The 25,009-nt window shown below is 35.9% G+C and overlaps 1 protein-coding gene across 3 annotated transcripts in view; it reads left to right on the top strand.

Moving 5' to 3' along the window:
• HMGCLL1 (3-hydroxy-3-methylglutaryl-CoA lyase like 1) overlaps nt 1-25,009 on the top strand; it is a 73,298-nt gene that overhangs the window by 14,958 nt on the left and 33,331 nt on the right. For 2 of the 3 annotated variants that reach the window (XM_030267362.4, XM_030267364.4), the window contains exons 2-6: nt 1,918-1,995; nt 2,952-3,059; nt 6,407-6,502; nt 8,247-8,395; nt 23,693-23,756. In XM_030267362.4, the coding sequence (XP_030123222.4) occupies nt 1,918-1,995; nt 2,952-3,059; nt 6,407-6,502; nt 8,247-8,395; nt 23,693-23,756 (495 nt within the window). Of the gene's footprint in view, nt 1-1,917; nt 1,996-2,951; nt 3,060-6,406; nt 6,503-8,246; nt 8,396-23,692; nt 23,757-25,009 lie in introns of those variants that run through there. The other variant, XM_041715047.2, reaches the window with a different exon arrangement.

The following is a 25,009-nucleotide window of genomic DNA, read 5'->3' as shown; positions in this document are numbered from 1 at the left end:
TGTGGACATCACATGATGTGGCTGTGTGAACTGTTCTGAAAAGACAAGTACAGCTATTGATTTCCACAAAATTTTGCCATAGTAGGCAATAAATAGGATTTACAAGATTTGGCCTAGAAAATAAACACTTTTGCTCTCAAAGTTTTATAGACATTTTTCATGCTCTAAATTATGCTTTAGTTCACATAATCTATTTTAGCCCTCTTTTTATTTTCCAGTCACAGCTTCACTCATAGCACAGCTGTGGCATTTGTCTTGCAACAAGAAGGATCTGATAATCATGAAATAACCCAGATTTATGCCTGTAGTGCTGAAGCAGTGCCATATTTGTGAAAATAACTTAAGAGGAACAATATGCAGCAGATGTGAAGGTTTTACCTTCACATTTAAGTAGGTTTATACTGTCAGTGAGTGTGGGCTTAGCAGGGCCTGACAGAGTTTCAACTTACCAGATGTTCCATGTGATCAAATAGATACTATACAGCTGTTTCCTATTCTTTTTACTGGGCTCCGATAAATACACAGTAAATGGTCTGAAATATATTTATTGTATTTTGGCAAGTCCTGCAGAGAACTGCCCACAGGCACCAAGAATGCAGGGAGAAACCAAGGGTGATCGTAGGCATGCTCATTTTCCATTACTGAGGAGAAATTAGCAGCTGTTTGGTTTAAACAACTCTGGTGATACTGGTCAGGGAGGAATAAAATATGGGGTTTTCCTTTGGTTGTGGATGTTGTGGGATTAGTGGCTGTATTTATGGAGTGTCTCCAGTCTAGGGGAGCTGTTACTCCCTTGGAAAGGAGCTGTGCCCCAGTGCTGACAGTGTCACCCTTCTAGTGGTGGTGAACTCGCAGGAGAGTTGATGGGTTATGGGGCAGTTGGAGCAGCTGTCCTGCAGGTAGCTCCTGGTAATCCCAGCTCGGGCTTTAAACACTGGAATAGAGAACTGGTTTGGCTTCTGTCCTCAGTGCAATACAGAATACAGGGTATTTCCAGAGCTTGGCAAAGCTGCCTGTGTCTCTCCTGTCCACTCCTGAGCATGGACAGCATGGCCCAAATTAGCCATGGGGTGTGTTTTTAAGGACACACAGCTTTTTGGGGCTCAATCCAGCCAACTACTCTGAACAGTTTCAGGACTTATAGGCCCAGTTTATAATAACTGTCACACATGGCAACTTGATTCAATCACAGAGCAGCTAAATAATAAAAAATGAAGTTTCATTTCCCTTCACCTGCTTTCCTGTTCTCATTTCTCCTTCCTCCCCCTCTAGCTCCCCATGCTCTCCTTAGCCCTTTGACCTTACTGCTGCCTTCCTTCCCTCCTGTCCCTGTCAGCTTCCTGCCTTTCCATAGCTGCTCTTACACTTGAAAAATGCTCCTTATCTACTGGAGGCTTTCTTTGTTTACTTTTAAATCCTTTTTGAAAACCTTCATCTTCAGTCAGAGAAATAATTTTCATTTTTCATTAATAATCTCTTTAGCATTTCTTGACTGCTATGTTCTTTTCAGATTTATAGCCAGGTCTTGCAAACATTTACAGAGAAGTACCTGTTAAGTTAAATTGAGAACATTCAGTTATAAGTTTGGAGGACTGGATTGTTCATTGGAAAGATTTTTGAAATGGAAATCTTTCTCACTGTAAAACTCAGTGTCCATTTATGGTTCTATATACATTTTTAATAAACCTTTGTGACCTCAAAGGAGCAGTGGAACATTCACTAACTTATGTTTTTAATTTTTATTCCTTAGGTCAAGGTGTGGAACATGTTCTCACAGATTTTTGAATGTGCTGAGCAAACCCAGTGTTGACAATATGCCTTTATACCCAGAATCATATGAAAGGACAAGTACAAGCTGTACGGTTTGATCTTGGTGGCCTTAATTGTTTTATTTTTCAGTATTGATTTTTATTTCAGGAACCTCAAGCATCTGGACTGCCTGAGTACATAAAGATTGTAGAAGTTGGGCCAAGGGATGGATTACAAAATGAGAAGGTAACTTTTCTCTTTTTTTGTGTGTGTGTGTGCTTTGACATGCATGTTAGTGTTATTTTCATTGTGCAGAACATGTAGATCCTGATAATTATGTTTCTTTCATTTTGTACTATAAAATATATCTATTTTCATATTGATTACTTACCTTTATATTAGAATGAAAGTGTATTCCTATTTACTCAGTTTTTAGATAACATATTTTTATACTTTGCTAACTAACCTTTCTGTTACTCAGCATTTCATTTTACTGGAATTTGTCTTGTCAGTCAGTAAAATTCTATCATAACACAATTGGTAAACACTATGAAACACTGGCTATCTTTTGTGTTTCTACTTCAAGTGTTAATGTAGAAGGCATAGTAAAATAGGTTCTATCATGCTTCCTGCTAAAGAGACACAGGAAAAAAATACTACTCTTTTGATAGCATTATTTGCCTGAAGGGTGGTAGGGAAGCAGGAAGAAGATTGAAAGAGACTATAGGGCACACATATAGAAACAGTCATCTATTTCCACCAACAGGAGGATAAGCTCACATATATCATCATTGCTGATACCAGAGATGTTCATGGTATCAACAGAATAGAGTTACTCTACTGCAGCTGTGGAGCTTTTTTCCTCCCATGTTTCACTGGTCACACTGTTAGTATTTCCTTTGTCAGTTCTTGCTAGTTTGGTGTTTGGTTAATAACAAATAATGAAGCCAGATCTATAACGAGTTACACAGAAGTGCTTCCTTTTGTGATGGACAGAAAATGGAGTAAGATCATGTATACTGCCTAGTACCTTCCTTATACCTTCCTTATGCTTCCTACTGTCAGGAAACAGAGTTATGGTAAAATGTGTAAGTGTAGTTCATTATTTCATAAAAATTATTGCTTATATACAGGAAACGTTTCACTTTAGAAAGTTTCTTATGTATGAAATACTTTGCTAAAGTATGTCTTCATATCTCTAGGTAATAGTCCCAACTGATATAAAAATTGAGTTAATCAACCAGCTTTCCAAAACAGGCCTGCCTGCAATAGAAGTGACCAGTTTTGTTTCATCCAAATGGGTGCCTCAGGTACGTAAAATCAGCTCTATTCACAGCTATTTCAATTAAAGTGCCATTTAATTTATTTATGTAACATTCAGTTGTGACTAAAGATTTGGGATGATGACACATCATTAATATGATTTAATGTTGTTCCTACTTCTTTTCTACTCTACTAAAACTAGTAGAAAAGAAAAGTAGTATACATTATTTTCTTTTTCTCTAAATGAAATGTAATTTTCCACATTTGCAAATGTGTTTGGAAGATCTAAATTTGGGACTTCTGTATATGTAGTAGTAGTTAGGCACATTACTTATTTTGGAGTAACACTCTATCAAAAACTTGAATTTTGATGACTCATAAAAATTTGCTAATTATTTTTCCAGAATTAGTTTTTGCATTTGGTAGAATTCAGCAGAAACCTAGCCTTTCTGGAACTGGCAGGAAAGCTGCATTGGCATTAGAGTGCCATATTTCCATTTGAGATTTAACACTGCAAATTCAGGCTTAGTCCTGAAATTTACTATTTAGCACCTGTTTGTGCAAATTAATTAGTTCCTGCAAATATGGAAATAAGTCAGTACTTGTCTATATAATTTAAGCTATTTTTCAAGAAATTACACCCTTGTTTGCACAGAAGCATTTAAATACTCTATATTTGACAAGGAGGATAAAAGTTATTTACAAATTAAAACAAGAAGTTAATGAATTTGAGAAAATAACTTCTGTTTTAACAATGTCTATTGCGTGTTGCACATCTGACAAAATGTAGATAAAGTTTGTCCATTTTAAACTGAGAATACATCCTGGGCTTGGACTGTATTCTAGGTTTTTCTCTGAGAAAAACATAGTACATCCATGCTTATTCAAGAGTTAGCACAGCAAATTGTACAGCACTCTGAGGGACTCCTTTGCTTTATTTCACTGTTCTCAGAGTCACCGGGGAAGAACCTAGAAGAAGGGTAATAGGAAAGCTGAAGAGTGACAATGCAGAACTTCTTTGGGATCAATGCAGGGGCAATGATCTCTTTCTGCTAAAAGGGAATAGGTTAAGTTTGTCTAAGTGCCATCACACTTTGTCAGTTACTGCAACAGATAATAATGTAGTTTTTCAGATGTTAGAAGAAAATGCCTAAAGCAAAGGTGTATTTCTTCCTTTCTTTAATTATTTCCTTTTCCTGTGGGCCATTGCGAGTACCAAATTTAGTACAGGTTTGTCAATTTAGAAAAAAATGAGCAATCCCTTCTTATCTCAAATTCATTCACTGAATACTTTGTTTTAATGGCTTAATTAGTTTTTAAATGGGTTTTTTATTTAAAAGATAAGATTGTGTTGCTTTGACAGAGAGTGCAGTCTTGACTTTGTCTTTCCTTTGCTCTTTCTTTTATTCCTGGGTCATGGGAATAGAATTTACAGTTGTTTAGATCACTCATTCACTTATTTCTGTTTTAGTATTTTAAATTTTTTATGGTTTCCCATCACTGTTGTTTTTGGAAAAGATATTTTTTTACTGAAAAATCTAAAAGAAAAAGTTCCACAGTAGCAAGGTGCCATATAAAACAGGATCCCACACCTATAACATAAACAGCCAAAAATTATAAATATCTACTATTAGGAAACTTATTTTTAAAGAAATTGGGAAAAGAAATATTTTATTACAATTTAAAATATTATATAACATGTAATATGTGCAAAGATGGGATTTTACTTACAGGAAAAATAGAAATGGGACAGATCTAATATTTATAATATTATTTAGATCTGGCAAGTTTATACTGGTCATTTTGGTTTTCCAGTATATTTTAAGATAGGCTATAATTATGGAGAATAAATTTAGTTCCAGAATTTGCCATTTAATTTATCATTTGGTTTCAGACATTCTTTTTTGCCCTGAAAAATGTAGCTACTACTTTTATTAAATTAAGGAATGAGAAATTGTTCTTAAATAACTAAGGTGTTAACAGAGGTTTATTTGTGAGGTTATCAGACCAATTTACTTCACATAGGAGCAAATACAAAAAGTTTTGTTTTATCACTTATTTCCTGATAAGAAATTTGTTGTGTCTGGCTATAGAACACCTTTTGTACCATATATCCACTTCCTTATAGATACATATTAGGCTTATATTTGAAAAGGAATACATAGTTTTCTTTGATATCTTTAATCTATTCATTTTCATAGAAGGAAGCTGGTGACAGGAAGATTCCAGGTTACAAGCAGTATTCTCAGTTCATAGTGTGGTATAATTTAATACCATGTATTTAGAATTGTGACGCTGCATGTCTATCAGGAAGGCATCTGCTGAAAGTAAGGAGTAATGAAAGCTCTGTAGTTCATATATCTTTTTACATGGTACTTGTCAAAATACTTTTCACCAGTGTGGAAAGAAAAAGAAATCCAACTTAATAGTGTTTGCTTGCGAGATTTGCTTTTATGAGAACTCATTTAAAAAGCATTTAAAGGTCACTATTCTGTTTTTAGAACTCAAAATCTTTAAGACATTAAATAAGAGGGGTATGTTTTATTTTGTATTGTTTTCAGGTGTACACACCATTGAAAAATATTTGTTTTCAACCCACTTATTTTAGTAAAATGTGCTTCTCTAAAGAATCTGCATTTTATTAAGTGAATAAGTGTTTCATTCATCTTCTTCATCAGTACAGGGAGTATATTTAATCTTAAATGTATGAGTAAAAATATAAGAGTATCTTAAAAAGGCAGATTTTTATTTGTGAGGGGGGACTAAGGAAAACAAGTACTCTGATCTTTGCTATAATAAAGAAGTATTTTCTTTAGAAAGAAACTTCTAAATATATTGAAACATTGCACTATTTGGACATCTGGATTTTGCTGTCTCTTTAAGAATAGAGGTGTTTAGTCTTGAAATGTTCTGATTACAGTGTCTCATAATTCAAGTTCAGTTATGCTTAACATTGTGAACTCATGTTTATTAGAGTGCTGAAGTTTTCAAGATTTCTGTGTTTCTTAAATCTCAATTATTCTGTTAATTCCACCAATTAAGTCCAGTGAAGCAAAGTTAAAGTTGTCATAACACTTCATGAGCATCATGATCATAAGTCTGTCAATTTATGATGCAAATTATATTTTTACAGATACACGCAAAGGAACACTGTCAAAGTCTCAACTCCGGTTCTATATTCACATAGACCTAAAAAGATTACAACACAAATAATCAACAGTTAAGAAATTAAAAAAGAGTATTTATACAAAATTAGTTTAACCCCCTTGTTGTTAGACTTTTTGTATGAGCTGTAAAATTAATGAAGTCAAAAACACAGTCTAAGTCAATTTCTATTAGCTATATAAAATCAGAAGATAACTGCTGATCAATACAAATTATTTATCTATTTTAGATGGCAGATCACAAAGAAGTAATGAGGGGCATTGAGCGGCATCCTGGAGTCCAGTATCCTGTTCTCACACCTAATCTTCAAGGTTTTCATTCTGCTGTAAGTGCTTTCATAGGTGTTGTCCACATTTACCGCTTTTGTGTTTCAGACACTTTCAGTTCAGTACCAGAATCTAGCTATTTAATGTCAGAAATAAGCTATTGTTTTTGTCACTGAAAGCTCCGAATTTTCTTTATGAAAAATAGGGAATTCACAGAGTGATGTTAAAGTCATATTTTAATAGAGGCATTGACCAGTAACTTTGTAAGTTCCTTTAAATGATGCTTCTATATAAGGGGCAAGACAGTTCTTTCTCTTTGACTTGCTGGTTCTAGAAAAGTTTCTGAAGAGAGTCTTGGTGGAAAACAGTGAAGAAGGATGAGGAAAGATTCATTTAAATGAAAAAAGCTTTATAGCAATTCTGGATTTCATTTTGGTTTGGTTTGAAAGTTTAAATTATTTCAGTTCTTCCAAAATAGTCAAAATTATAGACTTGAAGTGTGTAAAAGAGTGAAAAATGGAGCAGTTCAGTCTTAAAATATACACATAGTTAGTCTAATCTTTATACTTCTTTTTTTTTTTGAAAATTTTCTGCCTTTGTCCTGATGTAGGACAGGCTGTATTTGGAAAGCGTACTGCTTGGTGGACATTTGTGGTCTAGTCTACCGTTCACTTCCTATACTAAAATATCTGTTAAAACAGAATCCTGTGCATAGTTGACTTAACTATCAGCAGTCAGATTATAATGCTGCAACTTTGTCTCAGTGGTAGCTTGTATGAGTTTAATTCATGCTGTTTTATTTCTATACTGTATTTAGTGATATAATGAGGGGAAAACAGTGAAAAAATAGTTGTAGATGATTCCTGCATTACTCCTTGCTGATATATTTTTTCCCTCTGTTTGAAAGAATATTTGTCCCTGTATGGGTTGCTGAATTTTAGACATTATCCTGCAGTGGCAGGGAGTAAAGGCAAAAGCTCCATACTTTTTCACTGAACAAGAGTATTATTCTGACTGGAGAGTGAGTGTTACTTAACAATTCTAACTTTTAAGCTAAAATGTTTTCTTCTCCTACCAGTTGGCTTTCAGTTCTAGTTTGGCTTCTAGCTGACTTCTAGTTTGCCTCATGTTAGTTGATTTACTGAGGTACTGAATACAAGCTCAGGCTAGTTGCCCCTTCAGTGAAGTCACCACATTTACACATTTTGAGGTATTTGCTCAAAATATGGTGTTTGCTAAAACTTCTCTCAGCAGACTCTGATGTACACATTTTCCATATTACCCTTATTGACTGTGAGACCAACACCAATGGGGCCCGAGATTCTAGAGCTGGCTCTAACAAAGAAATCCCTGTTGGTTATTGTTGCTGCTCTAGGCATATGCACACAGAGAGCTTTCCTAAGCATGAGAATGACTTCTAGGATTCAGGAGGAACAAACAGTGTGATAGTTATTGTATGATCTTTTAGTTTTCTGAAAAGATATATACAAGTATTAACAATTGTTTTTTGTATAGCTGGTTCATGTGAATTCCTACATCTTATTACTTTTATCAGTCATCACTTTAAAAAAATGTTTAATTGCTAAGAAGAGGCAGAAAATATGCAATAGTGAATGATCTCAATATATGATTCAATCCATCTGTATGCTATAGCTTAAAAAAATTGTAATTAAAATTAGATTTTAGATATGGATGATATACTTAAGGTACTTCCAAATTTTAGACTGTTGTACAGAATTAAATGCTCAATCTAATCCTTTAATATAGTGTTATAGTTCTGTTTTCTTAAAATGTGTTTTTTAGATTGCAGCAGGAGCTACAGAAGTCTCAGTATTTGGCGCAGCATCTGAATCTTTTAGCAAAATGAATATTAATTGTTCAATTGAAGAAAGCATAGAAAGGTTTGAAGAAGTCACTAAATCTGCAAGGAATATGAATATTCCAGTGCGTGGGTAAATATAAAGATTTTAAAATAATACAGAGATACTGGAGTCATTGTTACAGGGGTTATTTGGTACCAAATATCCAAATAGAGAAGTTACTACCAGATTTTTGCGTTGTAGATGAATAGTAATAATAATCTTTACTATGATTTTTGCTGTTAGGATTGAATATATTTAGTCATTTTTGCATTTTTAACTACTGATGGTAACTCTTTTGTTGTGGAAATTGAAAAAAGAAAGGAGTATTTATGAGATTTTGTTGTAAAAATTAGTTTTTACTGTCACGGATAACAGAATAAAATTTATTTTGTGCTGTTGAGAATTTGTAACACTAGCGCCTTAAAAAAATGCCCTACAAATTTTTATTTTATTGTAGAATTCATAATATATCACTACATACATTGCAGCATTAAGGTATAAAAGTGAGAAAATAAACTTATTCTTAAGAAAAAACTTATTCTGTATATAAGGTATTCTGAAGATCCAGGCATTGAAATTTTTGAGTCTCCAGCGCATGAAACTCTAGACTTATCCAGTATTTATTTTTTAACTTAAAATTATTTTGAATGTTTCTCACTCTTGAACAGTATTGATTTTCATTTCCATTTTCTTTTGCATCACAGGTAAGAACTACTTACAAAAGATTATTAGTGAAGGTCCTTGTGAATGCAGAAGGGCTCTCATAGATTCAAGGAGAAACTCAGCAGTGAGATTCCTTGAGGATTACTAGTAGTGTAAACTACATCATGTTCAGAAAATACCTGGACCTGAAAATAGGTAGAGGTAGATACCTCAGAGACTAAGTATGTGAAAACCAGTCCGGGAATAAATATTGGTTTCTCCCTTTGCTCCATAAATAGTGGTGAGGTAATGCTACTGCCCATGTTTTTTCACAACAGTGTGTGGTTATTTGGGTATTTGCCTGGAGAAAGGGAAATCTGACTTCTAGTTATAACTGTGCCCCAGAGGATCACAGAACAGCAGTGTGGTTTCAGTTGAGAGAGAACTCTGGAGATCATCTTGTCCAACCCAAGGATTTGTGGGCATTGGTTGACAAAAAACTCAACCTGAGCCAGCAGTATGTGCTCACCCTGAAAGTCAGTTGTGTCCTGGCTGCATGAAAAGCAGCATGGCCAGCAGGGCTAGGGAGGGGATTCTGCCCCTCTACTCTGCTCTGATGAGATGTCACCTAGAGTGCTGCATAGAGTTGTGGTTCCCCAGCGTACGAAGGACATGGAACTGTTGGAGTAAGTCCAGCAGAGGGACTGGCACACGTCACTAACAAGGTCAGGCTGAGAAAGTTGACTCTGTTCACCCTGGAGAAGAGAAGGTTTTGTGGAGACCTCATAGTTACCTTCCAGTATCTGAAGGGGGCTGCAGGGAGGCCATAGAGAGACTCGTCATCAGGAACTGTAATGACAGGACAAGGAGGAAAAGCTTCAAGATGAAAGAGCAGGTTTCAAATAAATATTAGAAAGACATTCTTTACTATGAGTATGGTGAGGCACTGGCACAGGTTGCCGAGAGAAGACATGGATGCTGCATCCCTGGAGGTGTTGTTCAAGGCCAGATTGGATGGAGCTTTGAGCAACCTGATCTATAGGAAGGAGGTGTCCATGCTCATTTCTGAGGTTTTGGAACTAGGTGATCTTAAAGGTCCCTTTCAACCCAAACCATATTGTGTTTCTATGATTCACACACACAAGAGCCAACCAAAGATAGCTCATAAATGCTCAGGCTCCTTTTCCTTAGCCTGGGTATATTTCAGGAGGAAAATCACCAAATAGAGAAGTAGGGATGCTCACTGTATTAAGAAATAGTAACTTGTACCAGAGTTTAAGTACTTTCTCGAGTTGCTAATCTGCCAGTAGAGTCATGATTTGCCTCCCTGAACAACTTCTTGAATAAGAGGTCTGTTATTTAAAAGCTGTCTGCCACCACATTTTTGTTTGTCACATTTTTTCTAAAATTAAATTTTAAGCTGAGAACATAACAAGCAATTTGAGTTCCCCAGGAGGATTAAACTCAGGGATGTCTGAATTGTAGGTCCCAGACAGGTGTGGTTAAGGGAATACGCAGTTAATTCAAACAAAACAGAAAGTGTATAGCAACAAACCATATCCACTTGTGAACACTTTTACACTAAACTTCTGTTTTCTGGTTTTTTCAGATGTCTAGGCAATTCAGGAGATATTTTATGTTTAGTATTCCTGCATTTAACTAATAAAATTCAACTAAATGGTACAGTATAGGCAATCGACCATCCAGGAAATTCTCCAAGTCTATTAAAGTTTTTAGATAATTCTGGAGGATGTGAAAAAAGGGACTTTGCAACTTGTCCATAAGATGTAAATTGTAGGTGATGAAGAAGCCCCTGTTGATTGTTTTTCTACTTAAAATATTAACTTGTCTTCTGTGCACTAGTTTTCATATGTTTAAAAAAGTGGCAGCATGGTGCTTCCCCCACCCCACCACCCGGATTATGTCTATTGCATTTGTAACATACCAGAAGCACTTACTCTGATCTGATGGAAGTAACTGTTCCCATGATAGGATTCTACAACATTCCCAAACATTTTTTATCTACTATCTGACAAATCATGTGGCTTTTATTTTTCTTCATGCAGAAAAAGAAGGGAAAAAAACGCAACAAAACAAAACAAAACAAAACAAACAAACAAACAAAAAACTAAGAGAGAGAAAGAAGTAGGAGGCAAAAAATGGCAAAACAGAAGAGCAGCACAGCAAAAAAAGAAAAAGTATTAATTTAAAGAATGAAAACAAAGCAAAGATATAAAAGGGAGGGATATCAAGAGCCAGATGGTGAAGCAAACAGAACAGTAGAGAGATGAAGAGAAAGGAGATAATTGAACTCACGGAAAATACAATCAGATTATATTTTGAAAGTGCTTACTTTATGTATGCAGTAGTGATATCTCTAATTTCTGTGCAATATGCAAACATAATATTAACTTCATACAGTACATGAAGGAAAATTTTATTGAGTCTGTCATGCCAGGTGCAGTATGTTACAGGACATTTCAACAGAGAAATGCTTAATACCAGATATGCTATAAAGTGAGCAGATTCAAAATTGTGAATGAAAATTATTTAAGTGCACTCCAGCTTTCTTCCTGAGGCTTAGAGGAAAAGTGAATCGTTCAGAATTAAATAGCCATTAACAGAATAATTCAATTTCTGGTGATGCCTTTTCCTGGTTTTAGAAAACTGAGAGCCAGACACGGATAAGAGATAAGGGATTGTACCTTGATATTTAATGAGATTTATGGTGCACCACTGCATCAAGGTGGAATGTGCCATGATGCACACACAGGATAAATCGTGTATACAGTTTTACAGACTTTACAAGTTAGCATATCTAACAAAGATGCCCCAGTGGGAGGCCTGGATGAATGGGGTGACATTCCCCCATTCATGAACTTATCCCCTGGATGGGCCAAAACTCTAGTTTTCAGGATATGTTTGAGAGAGGACCTTGGTTTCCCAAGACAGCATTGGGTTTTCCAGCCTCCAGCTGTGAGGCCTTTAGGATTTTTGGTCTCTTGGCCTAACAAAATACTAGGGCTATGCTAAGTTATCAGACTTAAGGAATTATAAGTATGCATGCTAAGAATACTTAAGATATATAAAAATTATATGAAAAGTATATAAAAGAAAAGGCAAAAAATAATCTTGGCATCAGTGAGATTGTAATGAAGAAAAGGATCCAAATAGAGAGGATATATATGTTAGGAGAAGCTACAGTTATCTTTATCACATTATATTAGTTTGAAAATTAATTTTTCCAGTAAAAATTGAGGTTGAGGAAGAAGAGGTAAGATGATGGACTAATGTTATACTTTGAAAAATTGAAAAGTTTAAGAGAGAATTGCTAGTATTTTTCCAGGGCTCATCTAATATAACTCAATTATAAAGCAGCCAATTTGCTAAAAACCTGCTGAGAATCTAAATTGCAGAATATAGAGCCTTATTTCATAACAAAAGTCCTTTTCTGAGGTAATAATTCTCAGTATCCACTAAACATGGATTTCAGTATATGAAAATATTGGAAAGAAGGTTTTGAACACTGTTAGAAGATACAAGAGAACTGGTTAACCCCATACATTTGGATTTTAAGTGTGCTTTTAAGAAATCCATCCCGGGAAGATTTTGAGGAGTCAAATTAATGAGAAATAAAATAGTACTATGGATCAGACTCTAGACAAATATGTTTTAAAGAGAATAATTGCAAAATATTGTGATACTTTGTCTTGTGTCCCTCCCTGTTGATACTCATTCAGATGCAGTTCTCATGGGTTACAGAGTTACAAGAGTCTATGGAAAGCATTGAGACAGAATGATTGCCCAGATATAATAATCAAAAGGGATAGTTTAGTGTCCACGTACTTCACTACTTTCTTTAAAGCTCCAGTGTATTTTATTGAGTAGAATTCTGAAAACCATAAAACAATAGCAGAAGCCTGACTATAGAAATAGAGGATTCACAAAGGTCTTCTTTTTTTAATAGTAGATTGTAACGACGTGTATTTGTATTCCACGGACAAATTCAAGCGAGATCTCTTTGGTTGCTCTTGGGGGAAGAGGTTTATTCAGGATACATTGAGGCTCTGCCTCGAGCTGCCAGACACAGCACGTGGCTGGGCCTCGGGTGATGGGGGAGGGGAGAGACAGAGAGGAGAGCAGGGACTCCCGGAGGACTCTCCAGGAGGGGAAGGAAGATCCAAGAGGGCGTCCAGCCCCCTGGAGACCCCTTATCAAGGGGGGCTCCAGGGTGGGCTGGAACAGGACCTGGGCCAATGGGGTCACAGGCACCTGATGGTTCAGGGGAGGGTTACAGATGTGGGGTGAACCATACATTCTGGGGGGTGACATGGGAGAATCCATTCGGCTTTTGGACCCCGCTGTAGGTGAGGGTAATTGTCCAGCCAGTAGGGGGCGTTATACTCGTCCTGGCTGTACCATTGTGGTTCTTAATCATATTTACCTACCCTCCCCAACAGTAGATCTCCCAGCAGTTGAAAAAATGTCTAACAGGTCTAAAACTTCCAATTAGTTAAAAAATGAGAAAATTCTTAAAGAAGAAGCATCAGTTTTGAGTACCAAATCCAGGAAGTAAAGCTGTTTACAACATTTCAGATGCTTGTGAGGAGGGAGGTTATGGAAGCAGTCTGACATTTCAAACTTAATTCTAGAAAATTAAACTATTATTTTCTCTGGTAGAAAAGCCTGCACTACTATAAAGAATTCATTAGTACTTGAGAGAAAGTAATTCATTAGTCCCCAAATATTGCAGTACATTTGGAAGACTTCTGGAGTTTTTAATTGTATTTAATGAGATAAAACTCTGGGTTTCTCTTCCTCAATGAAAAAAAAAATTAAAAGATAATCAGAAAGTAAAACTTAAATTGAGATTTCACAGAAATATTCAGTGCAATCCTGGTGACTTTTTCTTGGAAATAAAACAATAAAAAAATAATTAGCTACTGAAGTCTGTGATTTTTGATCCCATCTTTAGCTGTTGCTAAGGAAGCTGCTTTTAGTGACAGATACAATAAACAGCATTTTGCTATCCTGCTTCCATGCAATTTTTTTTTTAAATGCTGAGACAGTAAAGGGTTTGTGGCAAGTTTTTTTTTATATTCACTATTTTGAATAGGTGTTCATGGTTTGACTGGTTGTTACTCAACTGAAGATTAGTTTCAGGTTTTTTGTTGTGTAGATATTATTTGCTGACAATAATTATGTATTATTTTTCACTATTGTTGTAACATGAGGCACATCTGAGCTTGACCACAGAACAAGCCTGAGCTTGTCATCCTAAATTTTCTGGTAGTTACTAGAAGGAATTAGGCAACCTTCTTGCTATGGTTTACTGTATGTGCTTTTTAAAAGTACCTGCCATAGGATAAGATGCAATACTCTCTGAATGATCCATCCTTTTGGCTGCAAAGGAGGTTAGATCCATCCGGTGTTATCATTCTATAGGTGGCCTGTCTAAGGCTAAGCTGTGGATGACCATCTCTGATATCAGGAATAAGAACAAATTAATCCCATTCTTCTTCTGCATAGGCAAAGGATCAGGACCATGTAATTTGTGTAAATTACAAGAAATAGAAAAAATGTAATAATAGTCTTTGTACTGCAAGCTAGCACAAAATGAAGCTGTTGACTATACAGGGAAAGATTTTTACTCTGTGGGCTTAGTTTTTAATCACCCTTTTAGACATTGGCTAATTTAAAGAACCATCACCAAAACCTGCAGCCCTTCCTAAAGTAAGCTCCCAGGACTACATATTTTAAATTCTAATATAAATTTTGTAGGCTAAATATTTTTCTACAATTACCAAAGTAATAAAAATAACAATATGCATAAACTGTATTTGTGTTCATTTCAATACAGAGATTGTTTCCTTTCTAAAGCACTATTATTGTTTAATGCATTATTTATTTGCAGGAAATGGATAATTTAGTGCCTTGCCCTAACTCCTTATTTGAGCAGTTGAAAAATACTTCCAAAAATAATTTTAAGGGGTTCAAATTGTATTTCCTATTTTTACTGGCAATTTACAATTTATGTAGTGACCATAAATCATTGGCAATACTTGAATCTTATGAAAAATGCACTCAAAACAGTTGAAACTAAACTTTCAGCTTTTGCATGTCTTACTGTTACTACAGCTGCACTAACATTGACTCCATCATCATCCAAAAAATTTATGTTGTCAGCTGTCACATTTAAAATCTGTAGCACAGTCCACAGTTTTCTAAATGTTTACTAAATCAGTTCAAATGTTTATAAAGAATTGAAATGTTGCATATGGTCTTAGAAGTTAGACCATTTATTAGCATCATAAAGGGGTGGGGTTCTGTTGGGTTTTGTTTAAGGTTTTGGGTTAGTTTGGGAGTTTTTCTAATACATGCATAAAAACTTTACAATAACATCCGGGACACACTCTGTGAAGACACTCAGCCAAGTCAGTTATGAACTGCATGGTCAGCTAATTACTACTATGTGTGTTTTACATGTAAAGTGACACAAAATAGTGCTGGCTTTAAATTTGCGCCTTGCAATGCATGATTCAGGTACTACTAAAAATATCACAACTTCAGTGATTAAAAATTAAGTCTTAACAGCCAGGATTGATAAAAAATTGTGGGAAATGGTAATTAGAAGTAATCACTTGGATCGTCCTTTAACTTGTAGATTGTGAATGTACATATGAAGAAAATGTTAAGTAAATTCTGAATAAGCTGGTTTCTACAAGCTAATGAATTCCATTAAGCTAGATTCTTCTAAGTTAATGTATTCCAAAATTTAAAAAGACGCAGGAATTAATTGCACTTAGTATGATAGAGCAGTAAAGGAAGTAGGGACTGGTATTTTTCTCTCTTTTCCAAAAATGGTGCTTTATGTCCTCTGACCGTGACATAAAATCAGACTATCTCACTCTGAAACATTCAATACTATGTAGGATTTCCTAACAAAAAATGAACAAGGGATATAAGCCTGAAAGGTTGTAATTTTTTCCTTTACTAAAAAAACACTTCTCCGTGGTCAGCAATTACAAGCTGTATTGATGTCCCAGACCTGAAGAATGTTCATGTGAATCACCCTTTTAAGGCCATTTGTTCAAATGTGAATGTGTATGCAAATATTTAGAGATTCAGCATTAAAAAAATAGATGCAAGTGATTGCTGTAGAATACCTCTAGAGGCATTTCCTTACAAAGCTGCTGCTTCATAAATTAAAGCACATGCAATCAAACATTAATTCTGAACTGCTCTATGTAATTCCTTTGTTTATGTCCTATGCCTTTTAAGAATGAGTTGAATGGTGCAGTTCACAGTACATAAAAGCATTTTGAAATGTATCACTATACTTACATCTGTGTTTGCACGGAATTCAAATATTGGTTGATATACTTGAAATATAGCAATATTTTTACCTTGAAAAATAGATAACAAAGAAACTATGTTGTATGTTATTATTATTATTATTATTATTATTATTACCACCACCTTTTATATTATGCTATAATAAAGCTTACAGGTTGCAACGTACTTTATTCTTTGTTGATTATAGGAAATAATTATTGGTTTACTTTGGTGCTAATATATATTAAACAAAATATATTAAAGACTTAAATAATTGATTCTAGTTATATCTGTCTTGTGCTAATGATATTGAGATTTCTTTTTGAAAAAGAAGATGTGGAAGAATAAATTCTTTTCATTTTAATGTACTTGCAACAATTGGTTTTAGAAACTAATAGCACAGCCTGTTTTGTTTATAAAGACACACCCTGATTATCTAAAACTCCTGATTATCAGGATAATCAGATCTTTATAATTCAGTTCAACAATGTTCTTTTTTTTTCCTTTACTACAGTCCATCCTAAGTAACTTAAGCTGAGATATTTGAATAGCCTTACAGTAGTGAATCTTTTAGATGTAATTAGAAATCCATAAGATAAACTCAACAATTCAGTTTTGCACAAATACATATAGTTTGAAGCTGTGTATGTCTTACAAATACAGAGAGAAACTCAGAACTCATATTTTCTTGTTTTCTAGAATACTTAGGGCTCAAATACATGTTTTTTCACATTGCTTTAGACTGCCCATTTTAAAGACTACACTGTGGAGTTTAGCATAGTCACAATTATTTTGAGAATATTGTGATTTATACTAGTATCACTTTTCTAGGTAGTAAAACCAGTGTAACATCTTCATGTCACTATAAATGAGCCTGTAGTTGGGGTTATGGAAACAACAAAATGTAGATGAGCATTTAATAGACTTGGAAGAGACACAATTTTGTATGTGAATGGTAGACAAATCTACAGGGTTACGCAGTATTAAGACAACTGGAATAAGTGCCTTGGAGAAGTTTAAGAAGCCAGAGATTGCTGGGATGTAGGGACTTAGCGAATTTCTCTGTACTGGCAACAGGTTAAGAAATGGATCTTGGAACTGGCTCTACCAGACTGGATGATTGCACTTTGTGAAGGTTTTCCTGAGTAATAAATTTATACCAACTTTTACCCATTGTTTTTGTACCATGGGAAGTAAAAATGATCAGTGATCCCCGTGTCTTCTTAAGGGGTAGTGTAAATCAGATGTAAAATGTTATTATGAAATTATAAGGTAACAATGTGATGTGTTTGCTAATGTGTTACTGATAGCTCCATAGGTATCTAGAGTTATTGCAAGTTAAATGGTTAAGTGGTCCTTCGTTATTGTAACAGTTTGGTTACTTTTTAGAGAAGTAACTATTTTGTAGAACATAGTTCAGTATTTTATCTTATCATAGTTCACAATTTAATGGTTTTTTTTTAATTTAAAAATATTAGCAAATATTTTTTCATATTCACTATATTACTTGTAACTGGGCACTAAATACATGGAGAGATTGTTTCATTTTTTTCTTTTTTTTTTTTAGGGGGAGAGGGAGTGTGTTTGGGGGGTTTTTTGGTTGTTTTTAAAATCAAATGTGAAAAAAGATCCTGGCCTTATTTACACATTTTAAACTTGGCTTGGATAATCTGTTTCTGGAGGAATCTTTCTCTCTCTCTTCACTTTGTGTTTACTCTCTCCCTACACTAATGACTCCCTGTTTTTAATAAATGGTTTTCTTTGGAAAGAGACAGAATAGATCAACCTTAATATTATCAATTCACGAAATGATAGGCATGTACATTTAAGCACAAACATCCAATAAAAATAAATACATCTGCAGTGAACATGGTAAATTATATGCAAACTTACACTATAATAATAAACAGGAAACAGCAGCATCTGAGTCTGCAACTGGCTTCTCAGGAGGCTTCATGCTTCCAGCTGTGGTAGCAGCTGTGGATCTGGCTCTGGGACTCCTGCTCAAACAAGTTGACAAAGGGCTGATTACAACATGGAGTTCAGTTTCTGCTTGGATTCATTTTCGTTTTAACACACTTTGGTTAAGAAATGTTTGCTCATTTACCCTGTTTGTGGCTTTATATCCTTCACCTCACAGGCACTGGGCTGATGTGATTATCACCTAGTGACCTTGATCATAGGGACCTTGTACTGTCTATACCATTTGTGGAACATTGAAATTTGGTTTTGGCATACTGGAAGAAATTAAAAACTCTTTTCCTCTTCCTTCTCCCTCCCCATCCCCAGAGGTTGTTCAGCATTTTTGTGCAAAATATTACACAGTCAAGTGGTGTATTTTTTTAGGTTTTTGTTTTATATGCATAGAAACAATTTAGTAGAAGACTGAATGATGCAGTGAAATCTGCAGACAGGCGAGCAAGTGGGTAAACTCTGCCAGGTGAAACTTCTTTTTATCACTTAAAGGGAAGGATTCTGATTTCTCAAAACCTCAGTGAGCGAAACAGCATATACTTGTGTGTTGCTAAAGCATCATGTATCAATGTGTTCACTTGCAAGTCCTTCTTTCCATCTCTGGCTTCATGGGCTGTTGTCTTTTTCTGTGTGCTGAAGACTTAGTTAAGCTTTGTCTTGCCTTGATTCATCAAAGACTTAAGCACATACTTAGAATTAAACACTTCCATTGCAGATTCCACTTTACGAACTCCCAGATATTTGCTTCTGCTCTCATACTGTGGAGTATCCCATGAATATTCTGAGACCGGAACAGTCTCTTTCATTATGGTATATTTTTTAGTTTCAGTCCTGCCATCTTTTTAGAAAGCAGCTGTATTCTCCAACTTAATTGAATTCACAAATTAAATCCCAGTTGCCTCTGTAATTTATTGCTCAAACTCTTCTCTTTCCTCTACTGCTTTTCTTCACTAAGGATCTCCTAAGAAAAATAGATACCACATCCATGTCTTTCTGTGCTTTCTTCTCCACTGTCAGAGAAGCAGAAGTTTCTTGTCTACTTTCCAGCTGTACCCCCTCCACTTGCCCCAGTGACCCCATGTTCTGTTCTTCCTCTTATTTTTTCCCTCCCTTATTCTCTTTCTTAACCTCTCACTGTCCTTTGGCTCTTTTCCACTTGCAATATAAGCAAGCATTTGCCTCTTAAAAATTGCACCTTTGACCCTACTTGGTTCTTCATATCGTATCTCATCTCCTATCTCTTCTTCATTCCTAAGCTCATTGAAGGCGCTGTTTATAATTACTGTCTAGAGGCCCTCTTCTGTGATTCCCTCCTATAACTCCTACACTTTGGCTTCTGTTCCTTGCTTGCAACTGCAACAACTCTCAACAAACTCCCTGATGACAAGATCTCAGAAACAGTAGTCTCTCCTCATTCTTCTTGATTTGTCAGTAGTGTTTGCTGCAGTTGACCAGACTATTCCTTTAACTTGTGTCTTCTGCTGCTCTCTGTGGCTCTGTTTTGGTAATTTTCTTCTTTCCAAGCAGTTCTGCAGAATATCCTTCAGAGTTGTTTCCCATGTTGGAGTCATGTGGGTGGAGGTCTTGGGGCTCTGATTTGGTGGTATTCTCTTGTGATTTTAATGCCCTTTGGGTTCTTTCATCAAAAATCAAACAAAAATGTAACAGCCAAATTTATCTGTAGATAACAGATCTACCTTTGTATCGAAACATAATTCCTCACACATCCACTTAATAGTTTAGAAACACACAGATGCAATTACAGAGCATCCCACACAGCACTGCCTTAATTCTAAATTTCCTGGCAAATACTCAGACCAGACACATGATTATCTTCACTCTTTCACAGAGACATGTGTATTTTCACATGCTAAGCACTCCTCACTAGCAGTAGTCACTGCTTGCCTGCCTATGTTCCAGCTTGCATGTAGTTTTCTGCAACTGACTCAAATTGTATTTCATTTCCTAAAAGAATGCAGCAAGACCTTTTCAAAAAGAATTCCACAGGGCTTCATCTTAGGCCCTGTGTTCTTCAACATTTTCATAAATGACTTGGACATAGGACTGGAAGGGATACTAAGCAAGCTTGAAAATTTTATAAAATCATGAAGAGCTGTCAACTTCCTCAAAAGCAGGGAGGCCCTGCAGAGAGACAATGACAAATTAGAGGGCTGGGCAATCACCAACCCTATGAAGGGAATGTGCCAGATTCTGCACCTGGGATGGGGCAAGCTTGGATGTACAGACAGACTGGGGAATGAGATGCTGGAAAGCAGTGCCCCAGAAAGGGACCTGAGGGTCCTGGTCAATAACGAGTCTGAGTCAGTAGTGCCCTGTCAGCCAGGAGAGCCAACCCTGTCCTAGGGGGCATCAGGCACAGCATGGCCAGCCGGGCAAGAGAGGGGATTGTCCCACTCTGCTCTGCACTGGGGCGGCCTCAGTTGGAATATTGTGTGGGGTTTGGGATGCCACAATACGAGAAAAATATTTGTGTGCATTCAGAGAAGGGAAACAAAGATGGTGAAGGACCTTGAGGGGAAGCTGTATGAGAAGCAGTTGAGGTCACTTGGTCTGTTCAGCCTGAAGAAAACTGAGGGGAGACCTCATTGCAGTTACAGCTTCCTCATGAGGGCAAGAGGAGGGGCAGACACTGATCTGAACTCTGTGGTAATCTGTGCCAGGACCTGAAGGAATGGTCTGAAGGTTTGCCAGAGGAGAATAGATTGGATATTAGAAAAAGGTTCTTTACCCAGAGGGCTGTTGGGCACTGGAACAGCTCTCCAGGGAAGTGGTTACAGCACCAGCCTGACAGAGTTTGAGAAGAATTTTGACGATGCTCTCAGGCACATGGCATGACTCTTGGGAATGGTGTTGTGCAGGGTCCAGGAGCTGGACTCAGTGATCCTTGTGAGTTTCTTCCAGCTCAGCTTATTTTGTGATTCTGTCTGATATTTTATGTCTTCTATTAAAAATGCTTATCCTGATATATGTCTGGAGTGCACTTCGCTCTTTTACAGCTGCATTTTAAGTACTTCACTTTCAAATTTAATGTTATCACCACATCTCTATTTTTTTTCCAACTCATTAAGTGAAGATATTAGATAAAATTCTGCCAAGCTGATTCTTGATGAACTCTACTGAAAATTTGTTTTTTCATTCTTCACTGGACTTTGTTGTCTCTCTGGTAGGAAATTCTTTTCCTGTCAAATTCTTTCACTAATCCCTATTTTCTCCAGTTTAATATTGAATATCAGATGCCCAGATAGATTATATCTACCATATTTTCCTTGTTTAAAATGTCAGTTGAGTCGCAATGGTGTAAGTATGCAGAGAGTTCATAATCTCAAACAGATTTGTGTATTGTTGCAGGCAGATTCCTCAGGTCACCACATACTTTCATACCCCAGCAGGCCCAGCTGAATTATGTGAGCTCAGGCAAGTTTCTGCTCTCTGGTGTGAACCACAGGGAGTATTCTGTTGTTCTCTAGATACCTTTTGGCCTGCTTTTACTTTTATTTGCCCTACTTCATCCCAGATGTCGTTCATGCCACATTATCACTACCAAATGCATATCTTCTTGATCTGACATATGCAGCCATTAGGAACCTGTAAAGATATGTAAGTAAAGGGAACACGTGCACATACATACTATATGTTTTGCATTTACTTAGTATTTAGTGCTGTTCTTAATCACTTCATAAAAATGCTGTGGCTGATATTGAAAATAATTTCAGTAGGTGTATGCAGTCACTAGCTCTAGGCACTGTAGTATTATGTAAAAAGCAATCTTTTGGGTCTGAAATTCTTCACACTTAGTTTCATTTGAAAAGCTGTATGCATAAAAAAATGGAGGAAATTATCCTGAATTGCTTTTCAGTTACATGTCACTGAAAATCAGGACAGTGTTTAACTGTTAACAGTAGCTACATTATCTTTAATGTAGATATGAAAATTCAGAATTTTGGAATTTAAACAGTGACATGTAAATTGAGGCTGATAGTTAATAAATTCTGTGGCCAGGTTTCAAAAACCTGGTTTTCATAATGACATATAGATAATTGAAATCATGCCTAGTAGGCATCTGGATTAAAATTATGAGCAGGATGTAATGGACCCAACCACTTTTCTGGGAACTAAATTAATTTCCATTTCTTTGTCAGAGCTAATCAGACTCTTTTTAGATTTAAGGTTGGCTTAATTCTTACTGTTACTTCTAGTGAGCCAGCACCATGCCTTCATATAAGGGATGGAATACGCTCTATGCATTAAAATATGGACATTTTTTTGCAACTTATTTTTGCCTGTTACTGATCTTAATTTCACATTCTATCAATCAGTTTCTCCTTCAACTGCAAAGAAACAATACATCCTTTACCCCATGGACCTTGACTACATACAAACTGGCATCCGTTCAATCCCTTTTGCATTATACAATGTATAATTTTACATTATATCCTTCGGTGTTGAGCGAAAGGGAATGATGGGAGATCGATGGAGGCTCTTGTTCTCCTATTAAGCAGTTGAGCAACCTCCCACTGGGACTGGGGCTCTGCAGGCCTCTGAATCTGTTGTAAATCCTTTTACAGTCACACTTTTGATTTTGACTGGATGTTTCTGGTTAGTTTAATCATATTCCTGATCAAGTTAAGATAAACAATTAGAAGTTTTATTAGAATTTCATGGGTCCTAATAATCATTAAAAAGAGGAAATTTAAACTGAATTCTATGCTAATAGAGAATTAGGGCTGAAGTTTGGTTGTGGCTTTCAGTTTTTGTTCTTTGTGGAGCCAATAGCTGCTGAGGGACACAGTTTGGCTTCTCAGTTTCTTCTTGTCCCAAGGCATGCCTAAATTACAGCTTGCAATGGAGCTATAATTCTTCTGGGGCACTGGGACAGAAATGCCAGTACAGAGAGAGTGGGAAAGCTTCCTTAATCACCATAGTTCTGATGAGATGGTGGGGTTGTCTGGAGCAGTCTGTGATCTGGCTAGGTAGTACAAGGAAGAAAGTGATATATTTCTCTGAATACCCTGTGAGGTCAAGGCAAGGCAAGGCAAAGTTTGAGCTGACTCTTGCAGCTTCAGACAGAAATACCAAGAAAAACCAAGTGTCCTACAACATTGTAAACTTGGCCACATTGACAGTCCTATACAACTCGTAATACATATTGAGCATAAATAAAGCTTTGCATTGCTGTTCTGTGATCTGAAAGGAAAATTGATAAACCTTCTGTTGTCATCTGATGTAATTTTAACTTTTCATTCAAATCTTTATGTTGATTGGTTTATATGTTCAAAATTATATTTAATCTATTTGTAATATAACATGGGTGAATACATATATATATATATATATATATATATATATATATAAAATATAAATATAAATATATTAAAAATATATAAATCAGAATGTTGTGCATTCTTTTTGTTATAGATACGTGTCCTGTGCCTTGGGATGCCCATATGAAGGAAACGTTGTACCAGATAAAGTGGCTGAAGTAAGAGTGAATTTATTTTTAATGGCTTGTCTTTTTAATGAATCAAAAATACATTTTAAAATTGCTATAACTAATTCTCTCTACTTAATAATAAAAATTTAAGGAAAACAAGAAAAAAACCTTGCTAATGCTAAAACTTGGTGCATAACCTTACTTAACCATATACAGTGGTATATGGTACCATAACCATATACATAAATGTGAGAAAAATAGCATATTTTGATTGTTATCAGTCATGAGAAAAAATCTTATGCACTACTTCATCTAGCAAGAAGGTAAGAAATTACTTAAGGAAATAGACTCAAGCACATATGTCAGTGGACTATGTTGTACAGGAGGGTTTCCTGCACAGCTTTTTGCTTTTAAAATCCATTTTATGCTGGAGTAAGCACACTGTATTGTCTTTGTGCTTCTGGTGAGGGTCATGTGATTGAAACATCAACCAAAACTCACCCCCAATTTGTTTTCTTAAATTGCTCTAGTGTCATGATGGAGTAAGTTGCACCTTCCCTCCCTGCCCCTTTTTCCCATTTAGAATATAGGATAAGGAAGAAGATATGTTAGTCCAGCCCTTTTTCTGGAAGAGAGATGAGTGAAACTGAAGTGTAAAACTTTGCAGGAAGGCAAAGTGGGCATCAAAGTGGACTGTAAAAAAAGAAAGTGGAGTAAAAATTCCAAGAGACTTAAGACAGAACATGCTGGCCTAGAGCCAGACTTGTCTTTTCTAGAAGACTTAATCACCTATTTCTGTTGATCTAGCAGAATATCCAAACCATTATTTTCCAGTTTGTAGCACTAGCAACTAGTCGACATTTGTCTGATATATTGTGTTCTGTGTGGGTAGTTTTCAGGTCCTGTTCTCCTGCATCTTCTTCTAGTATACACTCCAGATGGAATTTGTGATAATACTTCTCCCACAACATCCACACAAAGACTCAGAGTCTTTGGAAAAAAAAAAAAAAAAGCTAATTTGGAAGGTACTCAGTATTTGTAAATTTATTTGTTTTAATACAAAGTGAAGGTTAGAAATGACACAACTTTAGTTAGAGCAGATCACATACGTTTACCATGTTCCCCCACTGGCTTCTTTCCATGTGTTGCTTGTTTTTTACTGAGAAAAGCTCCTTTTACTGAGAAAAGCTCCTTCTCAGTTTGCCAGTGGGATTGCCATTTAATGTTCCAGACCTGAAAACTTTTACTCACAGAGCTATTTTATTTTCATAGAATCACAGAACCACAGAATAATGAGGTCG

This window comes from Taeniopygia guttata, chromosome 3 (assembly GCF_048771995.1).
Source record: "Taeniopygia guttata chromosome 3, bTaeGut7.mat, whole genome shotgun sequence".
NCBI classification, from domain to species: Eukaryota; Metazoa; Chordata; class Aves; order Passeriformes; family Estrildidae; genus Taeniopygia; species Taeniopygia guttata.
Note: the sequence above shows the minus strand (reverse complement) of the source record. Positions and strands in the feature narration are given on the sequence as shown.